Source organism: Leptodactylus fuscus, chromosome 4, assembly GCF_031893055.1.
Source record: "Leptodactylus fuscus isolate aLepFus1 chromosome 4, aLepFus1.hap2, whole genome shotgun sequence".
NCBI lineage: Eukaryota > Metazoa > Chordata > Amphibia > Anura > Leptodactylidae > Leptodactylus > Leptodactylus fuscus.
Genome location: NC_134268.1, coordinates 121,638,019 through 121,652,002, shown reverse-complemented (window position 1 = coordinate 121,652,002; position 13,984 = coordinate 121,638,019). Strand labels below are relative to the sequence as shown.

Here is a 13,984-nt window from a genome sequence, read left to right as displayed (position 1 = left end):
GTCTGCTAGGTGCACTATAGATTTTTAACATATTAGTGAATAACAGCAAAATCCTGACTGTCTTCTGTATTAGTATTTTTGGAAGTCTGAGCTCTTGTTGTAGTTGATGTTTGCGGTACGTATAGTATATATACACATTGTATACACCATAAGCTATTATTTTAAATGTATTTTGTATATGAATCTGAGATTGAACATGAGTTTTAGGTGCAAATATGTGTTTGTATTAATTTTTTTCAAAAAATTATTTGTGTTGAAATGAAGGTGGACGTGGCTATTGATGACCCATTAACACATTTGTAATCTTCAGGTTGTCTACTTTCAAAAAATATATAGGTTTTAGGGGCTCACTTACTTTTTATGGTGTGTAATCCCTACGTTTTATAGGATGATACTTTTTTTTAACATTTCCAGTTTCAAAGCAGATTTTTGTTCCTTCCGGTTCTGGTGATTTTTCTGAAGACACGTGCATGTGGGTGTAGGCCATAGTGATATGAATTAACTCTGCACATGCTCAATTCTTATTTTTAGGAGGTTTGGTGCATGTAATTTTTTGTTTGGTTTCCGCTTTTAGCAACTTTGCATTTTTTCATAAAACATTCACTTTAAATCAAAATTGTATGAAGGTGCCTGTTCGTATACAGTACCAAGTGGCATTGAGACAATGCTGCAGGTGTCTACTTTAAGAAAAAAATATAGGTATGGGGGGGATTGGATGCTTTTTTAATGTTGCAATTTAGATTTGATTTGTGCATTTCAACACTGTGAAAATTGATCTGGCTACTGGAGATACAACATTTCCAGAGACCCCCTTGGAGTGATAGTGTTAAAGGAGCTGGCCACTTTCAGAAACAAATGTTATTGTTTGTACAATAAAAGGATATACAATTTTCCAATATACTTTCTGTATCAATTCCTCACGGTTCCTCTAGATTTCTGCTTGCTATCATGCATTCTGACTTCCAGTAGATAAAAGTCCGACCATGGTCATGTGATTTATGGTCTATGGTCATCTGATGAGAACACAAGCGTACAGGTCATTATAGTCACAGCACAGTAATCAAACATCTGCCTGGTAATCAGCTGTAAACCTGTGTATGCATCACATGACCATGGACCGTAAATCACATGACCATGGTAATACTTTAATCGACTAGAGGTAAGCAGAATGAATGACAGCAAGCAGAGATCTAGAAAACTGTGAGAGATTGACACAGAAAGTATATTGGAACATTATACAACTTTTTATTATACAAACTATAACATTTGTCTCAATATTGGTCTGAAAGTAGACAACCTCTTTAAGTTGTGAAGTAATGAATGAAGGCTCAAAGGTGAAATATGTCCTTGTTTCTTAGTCTACCCCCTTTTCATTAACTAAAATTAGAGAAACATCAAATAATTGTGTGTGTCTTTTAGGGAAAAATTATCCCAAAAATTAATATTGCACCTGTATAGCATCATAAAATATGTTTATATTGTGTGACACGACATCACTATGCCCTGAGAGAGAGAATTTAAATGCATTCCTCTCTTTTAGCTTTAAATGGATCCTTTGTCAGATTTCCTGAAGGATACAAAAACGTAGTATACCATACTTTTGTGTCCATCAAAAAAAAAAATAGTTTTAAATCTATCATCAATCTCTATGAAGAGTTTAATAGCACACACGTTTTTCCCACAAAATCATAGTATCGTGTTAATGTGATATGACAGGGTTAATGTCTTACTGATCAGTCTGTATATATCTCCTGTTGTACATCTATTGGATGTTACTGATCACGCTGCATTTCTGTATACTATATTGATTACTCTGTACTGATCAGTATATAAGCATTTCTTTATAAAATGACCATTTATGGTACATGAATTATGAACAGACCACCATTATGTGGTGTCCCAGTGAGCTGCTGAAATGCCGGAACAATCATAAGCACAGCGCAAGGAACGAGTTTAATAGCAGGCCAGCTTGACATCTGCCAAAACGCCGGCGCAGGCGGATCATCAATGCCAACAACACGCTCATTATATGGCTTCCCAGTGAGCTGCTGAGATGCCAGAACAATCACGGGCACAGCGCGAGGAATGAGTTCAATGGCAGGCCAGCTTGATAGCTGTCGAAACGCCGAAGCAGGTGGATCATCAACGCCAACAACACGTTCATTATATGGCATCTCAGAGAGCTACTGAGATGACGGAACAATCACAGGCACCCCATGAGGAACAAGTTCAGCATCAGGACAGCTTAAGAGCTGCTGAAATGCCGGAGCAGGCAAACCTTCGACGACAGCAATTTGCTGAATATAGGCGGATCATTGACGCCAACAATAGTGGTGTTCCATTCAAGTACATTCACCATAGTTGTAGTACCAATACCACTGCAACTAAAAGGAGTCTCCAGCATGTAAACAAATACACAAAACATTTTTTGTTAAATCCAGATAAAAGGTTTTCACATCTCCAGTATACTTAAAATTGTAGCTTAAAGGGAATTTGTGGCCTGTTTTTTTTAAACCAGATTGTAGGGAATCCCAATGGAGAGCTCTTTAAGTAATCACCATTGACAATTAAAATTAACAACTTGCTCTTTTTCCTAGATATTAATATACCTGTAGACGTGTAAACCAGATACCGTGTCTAAAACGGATATAGTTATGGAAGGCATTCAGCAGTACGGTAGTAAATATGTACTGCAGCACTTAAGAACATTGGCGAGTATTATTTACAGTCTGCATGTACATGTCAGCAGCATCTGACTGCTTCAGAAATACAGCCTGCCATTTATTTATAAGCTTCAAGCACTGAAATGTGCACATAGCCGACTAACTACACAAATTCCCTCTCGAAAAAGCTTTCAGAAGCAAGGCCCATAAAGCATACTCAGTACCAGCTCAATAAGCTAGGTCCATCCTACAGTCCTCAGTAATAAGGCCTTTTTCTAAAAATATGTATTATATAAACACATACCGTAAGTATCTACAAAGAAACAAGACAATACATGAAAAAAAACCACCACCACAATTTAGGCTGGGGCCCCACGTGGCGTAAACGCTGCAATTTATTCATGGCAGAAACACCACAGAAAAAAATTGCGGCGTTTTACAGTCAGAGCAAAGAGGATGGGATTCTCGAGAATGCAATGCCCACTTTGCAGTAAAAACCACGATGCAGACACGCCACGATTCCCAAAACTGGCGCAGTCTTGGAAATTTAAGCATGTCAATTATACGGATACGGATTATACAGATATATATATGGGAAACGGTGATTTCCCATAGGAACCAGAGAAATTGGCCATTATGAAACTTAATTAAAAAACTTATCAGGGCTCAGAATCTGAAAGCAGTATTCAGAGAGAGGAAGAGAATATGTCCTGGGGCAGTCATCATTCCAACCTGCAAGTAGGTCTGTAAACTAGACAACCAGCTGTAAACAATGAAGAGAGAGATTTAGTTGTACCTGGCAAACGGTGCAACAAATATAAACCAATTTATTGGGTAAAACACTTACATTAGCTCCCACGTCCCACGTGGTTTCCCGCAGCAAAAAAGCGCTGCAGGAAAAACCACGGTGGCAAACATCATGCTGCAGCGCTTTAGACAGAAGTTCACAGAGGTTTCCTCTGCAGACCGTTTCAACTATACCTACTGGGAAACCGCCAGCGTTTCTATAGGTATAACTGACATGCTGCAACCCTATTATAGTTTTAGTGTGCACAGATGTGAAGCTAGCATGAACTATTGCTCTTCAAAAAGACAACGTAAACACGGGTGACAATGTTACAGTAGAAGTCATTATTGCAATGGTAACAGTATAGCAGGCTACATATCAAAGTGATTGTACTGGCAAGATGGCCACCAAATGTTGACTGCAAGCAAATGTCAAGGGATTGTTTACACTACTGGGAGAACAATTACACTTTCATTTAAACCTATGAAGAGAAAAAATAAGGGCATATAAAGACCATAGCAATGGGTCTCTTGCAAAGGGTGGAGTCTGCTGCTCTGGAGGGCTCAGTATTACTTTATTTCTTATGGTCACCATTTATTGGCTGGAGCTTTCTTTGTAGTGGATGTCCACCTTTCCATGTTGAAATAAAGAGGTTTAAAAGAATGTAAGACAAGAGTTATCAGAAATTATAACTTGGTTGTCTACATCATGCTGGTTTTCTATGTGTAGTATGACCATAACACTGGGAAAGCAAACTTCCTGTAAAAGTCCTTTTGCCTTTCACATTATAGGTAATGTTAGAAAGAACACATAAAAGTCAGAGTACATAGTCAAACTCACAAAACATGTTACTATAAGTCAGGGGTAAGGAGGAACTTTCAGCTCTCCAGCTGTTGCAAAACTACATCTTCCAGCATGCATACTCGCTCTTCTGTTCTTGGAACTCCCATGCAAGTGAATGGAGCATGTTCGGAGTTGTAGCTTCACAGCAACTGAAGAGCCGAAGGTTCCCTACCCCTGCTAGAAGGGATGATCTCCACAAACAAGGTAGGAATATATTCTTGAGAAAAGTCGCACTAAACAATTTCAGATTTTCTGTAAAAATGTATATGTCTGCTGTGACGATACAACGCTCTCCACATCGTACTTTTTTACTATATTTTGATAGCTCTTCAGCAAGAAATGCTGACACAGGGGAAAAAGGCCTTTTCATAAAACACTAAAATGCTGTAACATATTTGATTTCTTTTTTCCTCAAGAACAAGCGTAGCTTCTAACACTGATAAATTATAAGTCAATAAGGCCAAAACAGTACATAGCACTTGAATAAAAATAAAAGAATGATAAGTTGTTAAAGAGGTCTCCCTGACATCCCAACAGGAATAGTTTTCATTTTTTGCCATCTAGCATAGAGCATTTACAAGGAATAAACCAACTACATGGTGGTAAAGAGTCCCTACAGTACCCTATTACAGAATCTATGTGCTGCCATATGGTGCCTCTGCACAGCACTGTACTCCCCCCTAGAAGCAGATCTTAGATTGTATGAATTCATAGGCATATTGATGTACACAGGTCAGATTTTTATGGATGTAGTATTACAAATCTATACAACATGGATTGACATACTGCAGCCTAAGATCACCGACAACAAGAATGGACTGCTGCTATACTTATCAGTACAGTACCGCTCATTTCAGTCCGGTCTGACACTGTGGTTACTATGAACATACAGCCCAGAGTCTCTTCAAAAGGGATGTCAGGCAGCATGTCCCTAGCTACAAATTTCAAATAATATTCAGTTCAAGGCAGTATTGCGGCTGTACTGTACTATAATAGGATTCACTTGATTTTACTAAAAATGGGTTGGGTGATGGATACTGTGATTTTACCTTTGGTCCAAAAAAATTTGAACAGACTTAACATCAGGAGATGTGACCATACCTATTAGTGGGTTTACCAGACGAAATGAAAAACTAGTTTGGGCAGGGGGTAGAGGTAAATAATTTTAAAAAGTAGTGATACTACATTTACCTGCAGTCCTTGGGTTAAGCCACATATCTCCCCTTTCCATCCAGTCCCGTCTGCCAGTGCCAGATGTACAGAGGCGACTGCCAGTTATTGCCCTTAATGTTCACACATTGGGTACCAGTGACATCATATCTGATACATCATCAGTATCTACCATGCGACCAATAAGGCCATTAATTGGCGGCACCAACACCACAGGAATCTGCACTTCCGGCAGTTTTATTTATTTATTTTTTTAGACACCCTACCCCAAACAAGCTTTTAATTTAAGTAGGACAACATCTTTTACTGAAAGAGTTGTGTCTTAATAACAAGCAACTAAATTTGGTCATTAATAATCCAATCAGGGTGATGCAAAGTTCTATAAAAGTATCTAAAGATGCATTAAATTTAGCACACAGAATGAGCCAGTGGTACATAAATCTGATAAATCTAGTACATATATAGACTGACTTTGTACTCCCCACCATTAGTACAATAAATCCTGATAGAGACTGACCAATAATGTAGACATTGCAGCGTATGCCAGCAAGAGTGGAAATTCTTCCTTCAGTTTCATTTCCACTTGAAATAAAGGAACCACTTTCTACAGAACTGTGTTGTATCTGTTGAGTAACCACTAGAAAGATATCTATACATGGTAGTAAGACAGCCTAGCTATACAGTGTCCCAGAGTACAACTCTGTTGCTCTCTCCTATTTTGGCCATGCTTGTCTGTATACTCATACTGAGACTTGTTCCATTTATAAGTACTGGGACAGTCATCCTTCCTTCGGTTTATGTGTCCTGTCTTACATTGTCACTTTAAAAGCCCAGACACCAGGATGAGATCTAGGATATGATCAAACGTTACAAGTGTAACTGTGCTACTCAGTGATTTCCTGAACAAAGTTCTTTCACACACCCTACGGATTCACTACACTTCTTCCAGACAAGCCTCGCCTTGAATCCAGAGTCATTAAAAACCCATTATTATGTGATTTAACTGCAAGATACTTCTATAACAAGACATTTACGTAAGAAATATGACATTTTATTCAAAGCGCAAGTTATAAGGAAGAAATGTTTTTCTCATGCTACCGGCTATTCTTTTCTTAATGAAAATATTAACTAAGCCCTATTTTCCTTCATATTACATGAGAAGAGAGTACAGAAAAGTCAATTCTATTCACTCTCAGAACCGTTCCGAAACAGTCAAAACAAGAAGAATTATATGTTCATCAGAAGAGGCACAAATCTAGATCTAGCAAAGTTTAGCTTGACATTTAAAGTGTTAAGTTATAATGCAGCACAGAACTTTGCCCCAGCCTTTTCTGTTAGCAATGTCACAAACTGTGCTATTCTTGCACCACGCAGAATAGGGCTGAAATCCTATTGGCATATTTAACTACATATCAAGGATGTGCCAAAGTGATGCTTCTTGATAAATTAGGAGTAAGTCACTCCAGCACACAAGAGATGGAGAATGGAGTAGGAAATGCTAGTATTAGGCCCCATGCACATGACGTATTTTTCGGACTATAAGACGCACTTTTTTTCCCCAAAATTTTGGGGGAAAAGAAGGGTGCGTCTTATAGTCTGAATGTAGCGCCTGGCACCCGCCGTAATAGAGAGGTGAATGCCGGCACGGGATAGACGCCATTACAGGTGCCGGGGCCTGAGACATCGCTGCGCTCCTCTGCCCTGCATGAAGCCAGCAGCAGCAGGGGCGATGCTATTCCGCTCCTCCGTCCCCCCGCCGCTGGCTTCATGCAGGGCAGAGGAGTGCAGCGATGTCTCAGGCCCCGGCGTCTATCCCGTGCCGGCATCCGCCTCTCTAGTACAGCGGATGCCGGGTCAGTATCAGTGGCCCCTTCTCCCCCGGGGCCGGTCCCCACCGGCCCGTACCTGTAAAGTTGCAGGCCGGCTCCTGCGCGGCGATATCGCAGGAGCCGACCTGTTCGGGTGACAGCCGGGAGCCTATTGAGGCTCCCAGGCCTGTCACTGCTGTATTAGTATTGCGGCTGGTCTCTATGACCAGCCGTAATACTAATAGACAGAATGTCCCATAGACGGCAATACAGTTGTATTGCCGTCTATGGGACTTGCAATCAAGCGACCGCAGGTTCAAGCCCCCGGGGGGGAATAAAATAGTAAAAAAAAAAAAAAAAAGCTTTAAAAATATATAATAAAAATATAAAATAAATAAAAGTTCTAAATCACCTCCTGTCCCTAGAATATATATATAAAAGTAGAAAATCACATATCATAAACCACCGGGTTTTTTTTCAATACAAGGTGATCTAAGCAATAGATATTCCCCAAAATGGTATAACTAAAAAGTACTTCTGGCCCCGCAAAAAAAAAACACTCTATGCGTCCCCGTACAGCTGCAGGGTCACCTGTCAATGTGGCCTTGCAGCTGTTGCAAAACTACAACTCCCATATATTAAACATTTTACCATTTTTTGCTTCAAAATTTTTTTTCCCCTATTTTCCTCCTCTAAAACCTAGGTGCGTCTTATACTCGTATACGGCAAGCTCTGCTCATGCCGGAGCGTACACGCCGGCACTCCCCATTCACTTCAATGGGACTGCACGGAGTGAAAGAAGCAGCCCATTCATTTCTATGGGGAGCGCTCGTATCCCCGCTCCCATAGAAATGAATGGAGCTGCTTTAGACGCCGCTTATTCTGAACGTGTTTTACGTTCAGAATAAGCTAGCGTTTACTCAGTGTGAATTCACCCTTAGCCTAATGTTGATTATACAGCCTGACTGCGGTTGAGAGGAAGAATCTCAGATAGTGCTTCTTCTCACACTTAGAGTGAAACAGTTGGTCCCTGACAGTACCGCCCAGTGCTGTCACGGTAGTTATACTGTTTTAGGGAAGGCTGATGCTTTGATCACTTTTCGTTAAAATTTTGTGGGAAGCAAAAGGGTGGAAAAAAAAACAGCAGTTTAGCTCTTTTATAATTTCTTTTTCCTCATCTACAGGATTTGCTGTAAAGAAAAATTATTATTAAATGTTTGTAGACCGGGCTTTTCAGACACAAGGAAGTTTAATGTGTGTGTTTTTGTTTATTTTTAAATAAATTTAAATTTCAGTTTCCTTTTTTTGTTGGAAGGAAAAAAACGCATGATGTTGAAAGCAAAGAAGATGATGAGTGATACTAACAGAGCACATTCCATTACTATCAGCTTTACAGTCTGTTGGCACGATCCTCTGTTGGATAAAAACAATGGACTCGGGAAGGCTTCACACTATTATTATTTAATGTCCGCTGCTATCATTCGTTACAGGACGAGAGCAATGGACATTAAACAACGGAGTCATAAGGAGGTCTCTTCATCTGGTAAAAACATGAGGGATATTTTTTTTTTTTTTTTTTTAAGAAGAAGTCTTTTACAAAAGTAAAACACAAATAAAGAAAATGTTCGCCATGCTAGAGGCAATGGGAACGGACACAGACGGAGGGGGCTCCATCTTTGTCCATTACTCTACTAATGTTTACTTCCACTGCTGTTATCCTTTAACACAGCAATAATAATAATAATACAGCAATGAACCCCGATAACTGTAGCGTGAACATTCCCCTAAACACTACTGTTAAAACAGCCTAGTTGTGTATGAGCAGGTTTGTCAGCCTCTGTATGTAAAAATAAACAAGCATAATATTTTAATAAATCATAAATTAACATCAGGCAGAGAGCAAGTGTCGAAACACAAAGGGAAGAAATTAATTTATGCTGGGGGTTTCCTACGCCAGTCTTAACTTATTATCCCACTGGTGCAAGATTCACCTGAATTATTAAGAGGTTCCAAGCCTCTTAATCTTGGTACACTCATGTGCGTCAGAATTACACAGGGCCGCATGCTGAACTTTTCACCCATCTATGCCAAAGAAAGTCACAGGTTTTGTTTTTTTTTTTTTTAGTAGGGCAGCTGGGGAGGTCTTAAAAACATATACTCACTACTTTCCTTCTAGTTGCACCTGTATCACAGCTCCTGTCTCCACCAGTTTGTATAAAGAGAGGCTGCAGCCATAAAAAGACCACTACAACCTATCGTATTAGCGAAATACTGCTGAAGTCAGTGACAGGCTGCATCATTCCCAACTACGCAACATTACTTCTGTATGCATACATAAATATATTTTTAATTTAAGGCCTCCTCTGCTGCTACTCAAAAAACAAAGTTACCAATATTTGATCAGAATAGGTCTCACACCAATACCCCCACAAATTAGTTGTTCTCAGGAGCAGATACATAGAGAATGGAGCAAGAAGCAGACAGCTCCAGTGTCTGTATAGTGGTTGTGTCACTGCAGTTCCACTTAGGTTCCCTTTAAGTGATTGGAATCTGATCTTGTCACTAAACAGAGGACTGATGTGTCTGAACCCAACCAATCTGACACTAATGAGCTATTCTTTGGATAGGATAGGTCATCATTATTTGTAGTTTTCAAAAACCCTTTGTTGACAACATTCTTTTCTACAGTAGAGAGAGCCAAATACTTGTCCCACATAAGTAGATACTACAATTATTATGTTTACATCACTATGAGATCTGATCAATTGGAACCCAATAGAGGACACTAAGTAATACTAAATGCCTTTAACAATAAAGATAAAGACTATTACATAAATGAGAAGCTAAACCACCAGTCTAAATGTTTTTCTCTGCCAGAGCCATGCACTTGCCTACATTCATTGTTTACTACAGACAAATGGAGAACTGAGAACAATGAGAGAATTGCACAACTCCAAAGAATCCCATCTATGGACCATCAGATTAGGAGTTAGCTCTTGTATAACTTCCTTTCAAGACTACATGTTCTCTGATATTCTGTTCCTGCCCATAGACTTTTCTGGGAAGCGTATGACTTATGCATATTTATTCAGTGACCAAATAAGAAAGTACTTTATACACCAGAATGGTTTGGTTATTAGGAAAAGTGTATAAAAACTCTCAAGTCATATTCCTGACTGAAAATAACACTGATGTCTTTTGTCATACATGGCTATGATAAACATGCTGGTCAGACATGATGCTGATGTTAGCCTGCTGCCACAGCACATATGTACTGTACTGTACGGCACCCTGATATTAGAAAGGCATAAACAATTAAGGTTGGAGTCACATTTACATTGGAGTCTCCGGAGGAGACTGCTGCAGAATCTGCCAAAAACTGGTAGAGAGAAAAAGTCCAGCAAGGACTGCAGGTATCTGCCTGGCAGAAAACCAAGCTTGGTCCACTGGTCTTACATGTGTAGCCGCTTTTTTAAGCTACAGGGTCTCTGGCTTTCGGGTATGCGTGTAAATCCAAAGGACAGAAACAGAAACACAAACGATTATGTGAACATAACATAAATTAGCAATACATGGTGACAACAGCCACCGGCAGCCCTACAGACACCGTACGGTGTTCCAGCATAGGATGATTGTTAAGCTGCTTGTTATGTTGCCTTGATATTGACAGTATTGAAGTATGGCTACAGTATCCCATAGCATAGTAGCCAAGTTGCAACTCAACATAGTCAGACCACTGGCTACACTAGGTGGATAAGCTACTATGTGATGTCATATTCCATAGAGACATATAGCCATAAGTTTACACAAAGCTGCAGAATAGACATTTGGTACCTCTAAACTACCAATATGTTAAAGACAGGTTAGAACCTTACATGTTGCATGAGTTGAAGTCTCAAATGTATGTAATACAGCAACACCACCATACTAAACACAGCGCTCTGCTATACAGCTGTTCATATGTATATTAGGTGAAGCACTGTGATGTTACAATATGACAACAGTACACAGGATCTCCATTTAGTCCATTATTATACAGCTGCTTATATACAGTATGTGATAGTAGGTAGAAATCCTACGCATGTCTTAGTCACATCACCTTGCAGCACATGGAACTACATGCTGAATATAATCTACAAGGGGCTGTAGATCACATGTATATCATATTGTAACACATAATACAACACATAAATAGCTGGATAACAGGGACTGACAATAGATCCATTATATGCCATACAATGACACAACTCTGTTTGACATAAGCATATAAACAGTTGTATAACAAGGACTCACATATTTGCCACACAGTAGTATCACTCATTTACACACTGTGTCTTACATATAAACAACTGTACGAACAGGGGCTGATAGGAAATCCTATGTATATCACCTAGTAAACAAACATGCTACACTCTTTGGCACACATACAAGCAGTTACATAACTAGACCAGAAGCAGTTTCCATGTACAGCATATCATAGTCCCATCACCCCATTATACAGCTTATGTGTAGCTGAGGAGTGACGTGAGATCCTATGCATGTGATACAGTAGCATCTTCTGGTATATAAACAGAACACAGGAGATACTACAGATATCATACAAGATAACCCAAATCACACACTGTACCACACATATAATCAGCTGCATCTGAGAAACTACATATGTCATCCTGTATCAAGGGACTGACCCTAGTGCCTATGTATGTCATGACCACAACTGCCTACACGTACAAACAGCAGCCTCCAGCAGGAGGGAGCCTAGAAATGAAACAGTGACATCACCATGCTACATACATAAACAGATGGATAACATGGAACTGACTGGAGGTCCTAAACGTCCCATAATGTAACATCATCAAGGGACTGACACAGTGGTACAGGCTACTGCACAATACACTGCTATATAGTGTAGTCACCTCAGCTACTACACAGAGCAGCTCACCTACACAGTGCTGTACAGTAGGCAGTGTCAGGAGAGTACAGGAGCAGAGCTATAGGCTGATAAGAGCCCAGACTTTACCCCCAAGCCCGGGCTCCCTATGCACTTAGCAGCCAGAGTTGGCAGAGCTCTCCTTACCTGAGATATGAGAGGGACCAGGGTCTGCTCCACAGATTTGGTTTTGATTTCCAGTCCGCTGTCTATGCTGAAGCCGGAGGAAGACGACGAGGAGACCCCACTGCTGCTGCACGGTGAAGTAGCCATGACTCCGGAGGGACTCTGGGGACAGTCCGTGCCTTCTGCTCCCGTATTGTAGTCACAGATACGTGCTGCCCTTCCTGCTCCGTCTCCCGGTAGCTCTCGTTATACGTCCGGCACAGGAGAGCGCCTAGAAAATGAAGAGAGGCTCCAAACTAGAAGTAGAAGACTGGAGACATCCCCGCCACAGAGCCACGCTGCGGAGGAGACCCGCTCCACACTCCAGTCCTCCTTCCCGCTCACAGCTCCGCCCTTGCTCCGCCCATCAGGAAAATGGACTGCGTGCCTGCAACTTTCTCATTCTTCTCAAATTCCAGTCAGCTTGTCCTAGGTGAACAAACAGAGAGCCGGCTCCTAGTCCATGCAGCCATGGAGAGAGCAGAGACGTCATTCATGTGTGTGTCTCTACATGTGTGTCTGTACTTGTATTCTACCAGAGACAGGGGATACATCCTCATCTATTACTTGTCTAATTCAAGAGCTATTTCTGGCAGACTGAAGAGGACTTATGTGTATTTAGTAAGACTCCTTGTACATGTGCTTTGTCAGCATGTTTTTCACAACCAGCCCAATAATGAGCCATTATTTTCTATGGGTCTATCTATGACTGGCCAGTCTATGGGATCGGGAGTAAAACTTAGGATCCTTTTCCAATCAGTAGGTCCATGGATAACATCCCTGTGCTGTTTTTTATGGTCATGTGCATTGCCTAACCGTTCGCACCAGTTGGGGCCTGAGTTTACCACCGAATGCAGTCCTATGAGGCTGCTTTCACACAGTCAGTGTTTGGTCAGTGATTTTCATCAGTGATTATGTGCCAGAGCTAGGACTGGGTTAAAACACAGAACAGGTACAAATATTTCTATTAGACCTGATCTCTGTGTAGTCTCCACTCGGTGATGTTCAGTGGTTGATACCTTTTTAATGGCTAACTCATAATGATGACAAATGGCTAACGTTTCGAAGCGCAGAGGCTCCTTTGTCAAAGCAAATTTAAAAACATTTTTGAAGGATGCATATATATATATATATATATATATATATATATATATATATATATACACAGAGTAGGCACAAAGGGTGTTAGATTTCAGGAGGGGGGGGGTGTTAGTAGTTGGTGAGACAATGTAAGCAATTGGTGGAGACATTTGCTAGAGACAATGTGGTAATTGGTGGAGACAATGTAAACACTTACAGGTCCTTATCAGTTCACAACTGTAAAAAGACATGAAATGTCTAGCAAATGTCTCCACCAATTGCTTACATTGTCTCACCAACTACTAACACCCCCCCCCCCTCCCCTCCTGAAATCTAACACCCTTTGTGCCTACTCTGTATATATATATATATATATGCATCCTTCAAAAATGTTTTTAAATTTGCTTTGACAAAGGAGCCTCTGCGCTTCGAAACGTTAGCCATTTGTCATCATTATGAGTTAGCCATTAAAAAGGTATCAACTACTGAAGATCACCAAGTTTTCGTTTTTTTATATTTCCAACCCACTGGCTAACAC

General features: G+C 40.4%; 1 protein-coding gene across 1 annotated transcript in view; it reads right to left on the bottom strand.

Moving 5' to 3' along the window:
- Window positions 1-12,658, bottom strand: part of CTNNAL1 (catenin alpha like 1) — a 180,996-nt gene extending 168,338 nt beyond the window's left edge. Inside the window, exon 1 of the mRNA XM_075271009.1 lies at window positions 12,349-12,658. Coding sequence (XP_075127110.1) covers window positions 12,349-12,474 — 126 coding nt within the window. The 5' untranslated portion in view covers window positions 12,475-12,658. The remainder of the gene's footprint in view (window positions 1-12,348) is intronic.
- Window positions 12,659-13,984: the final 1,326 nt, after the last annotated feature.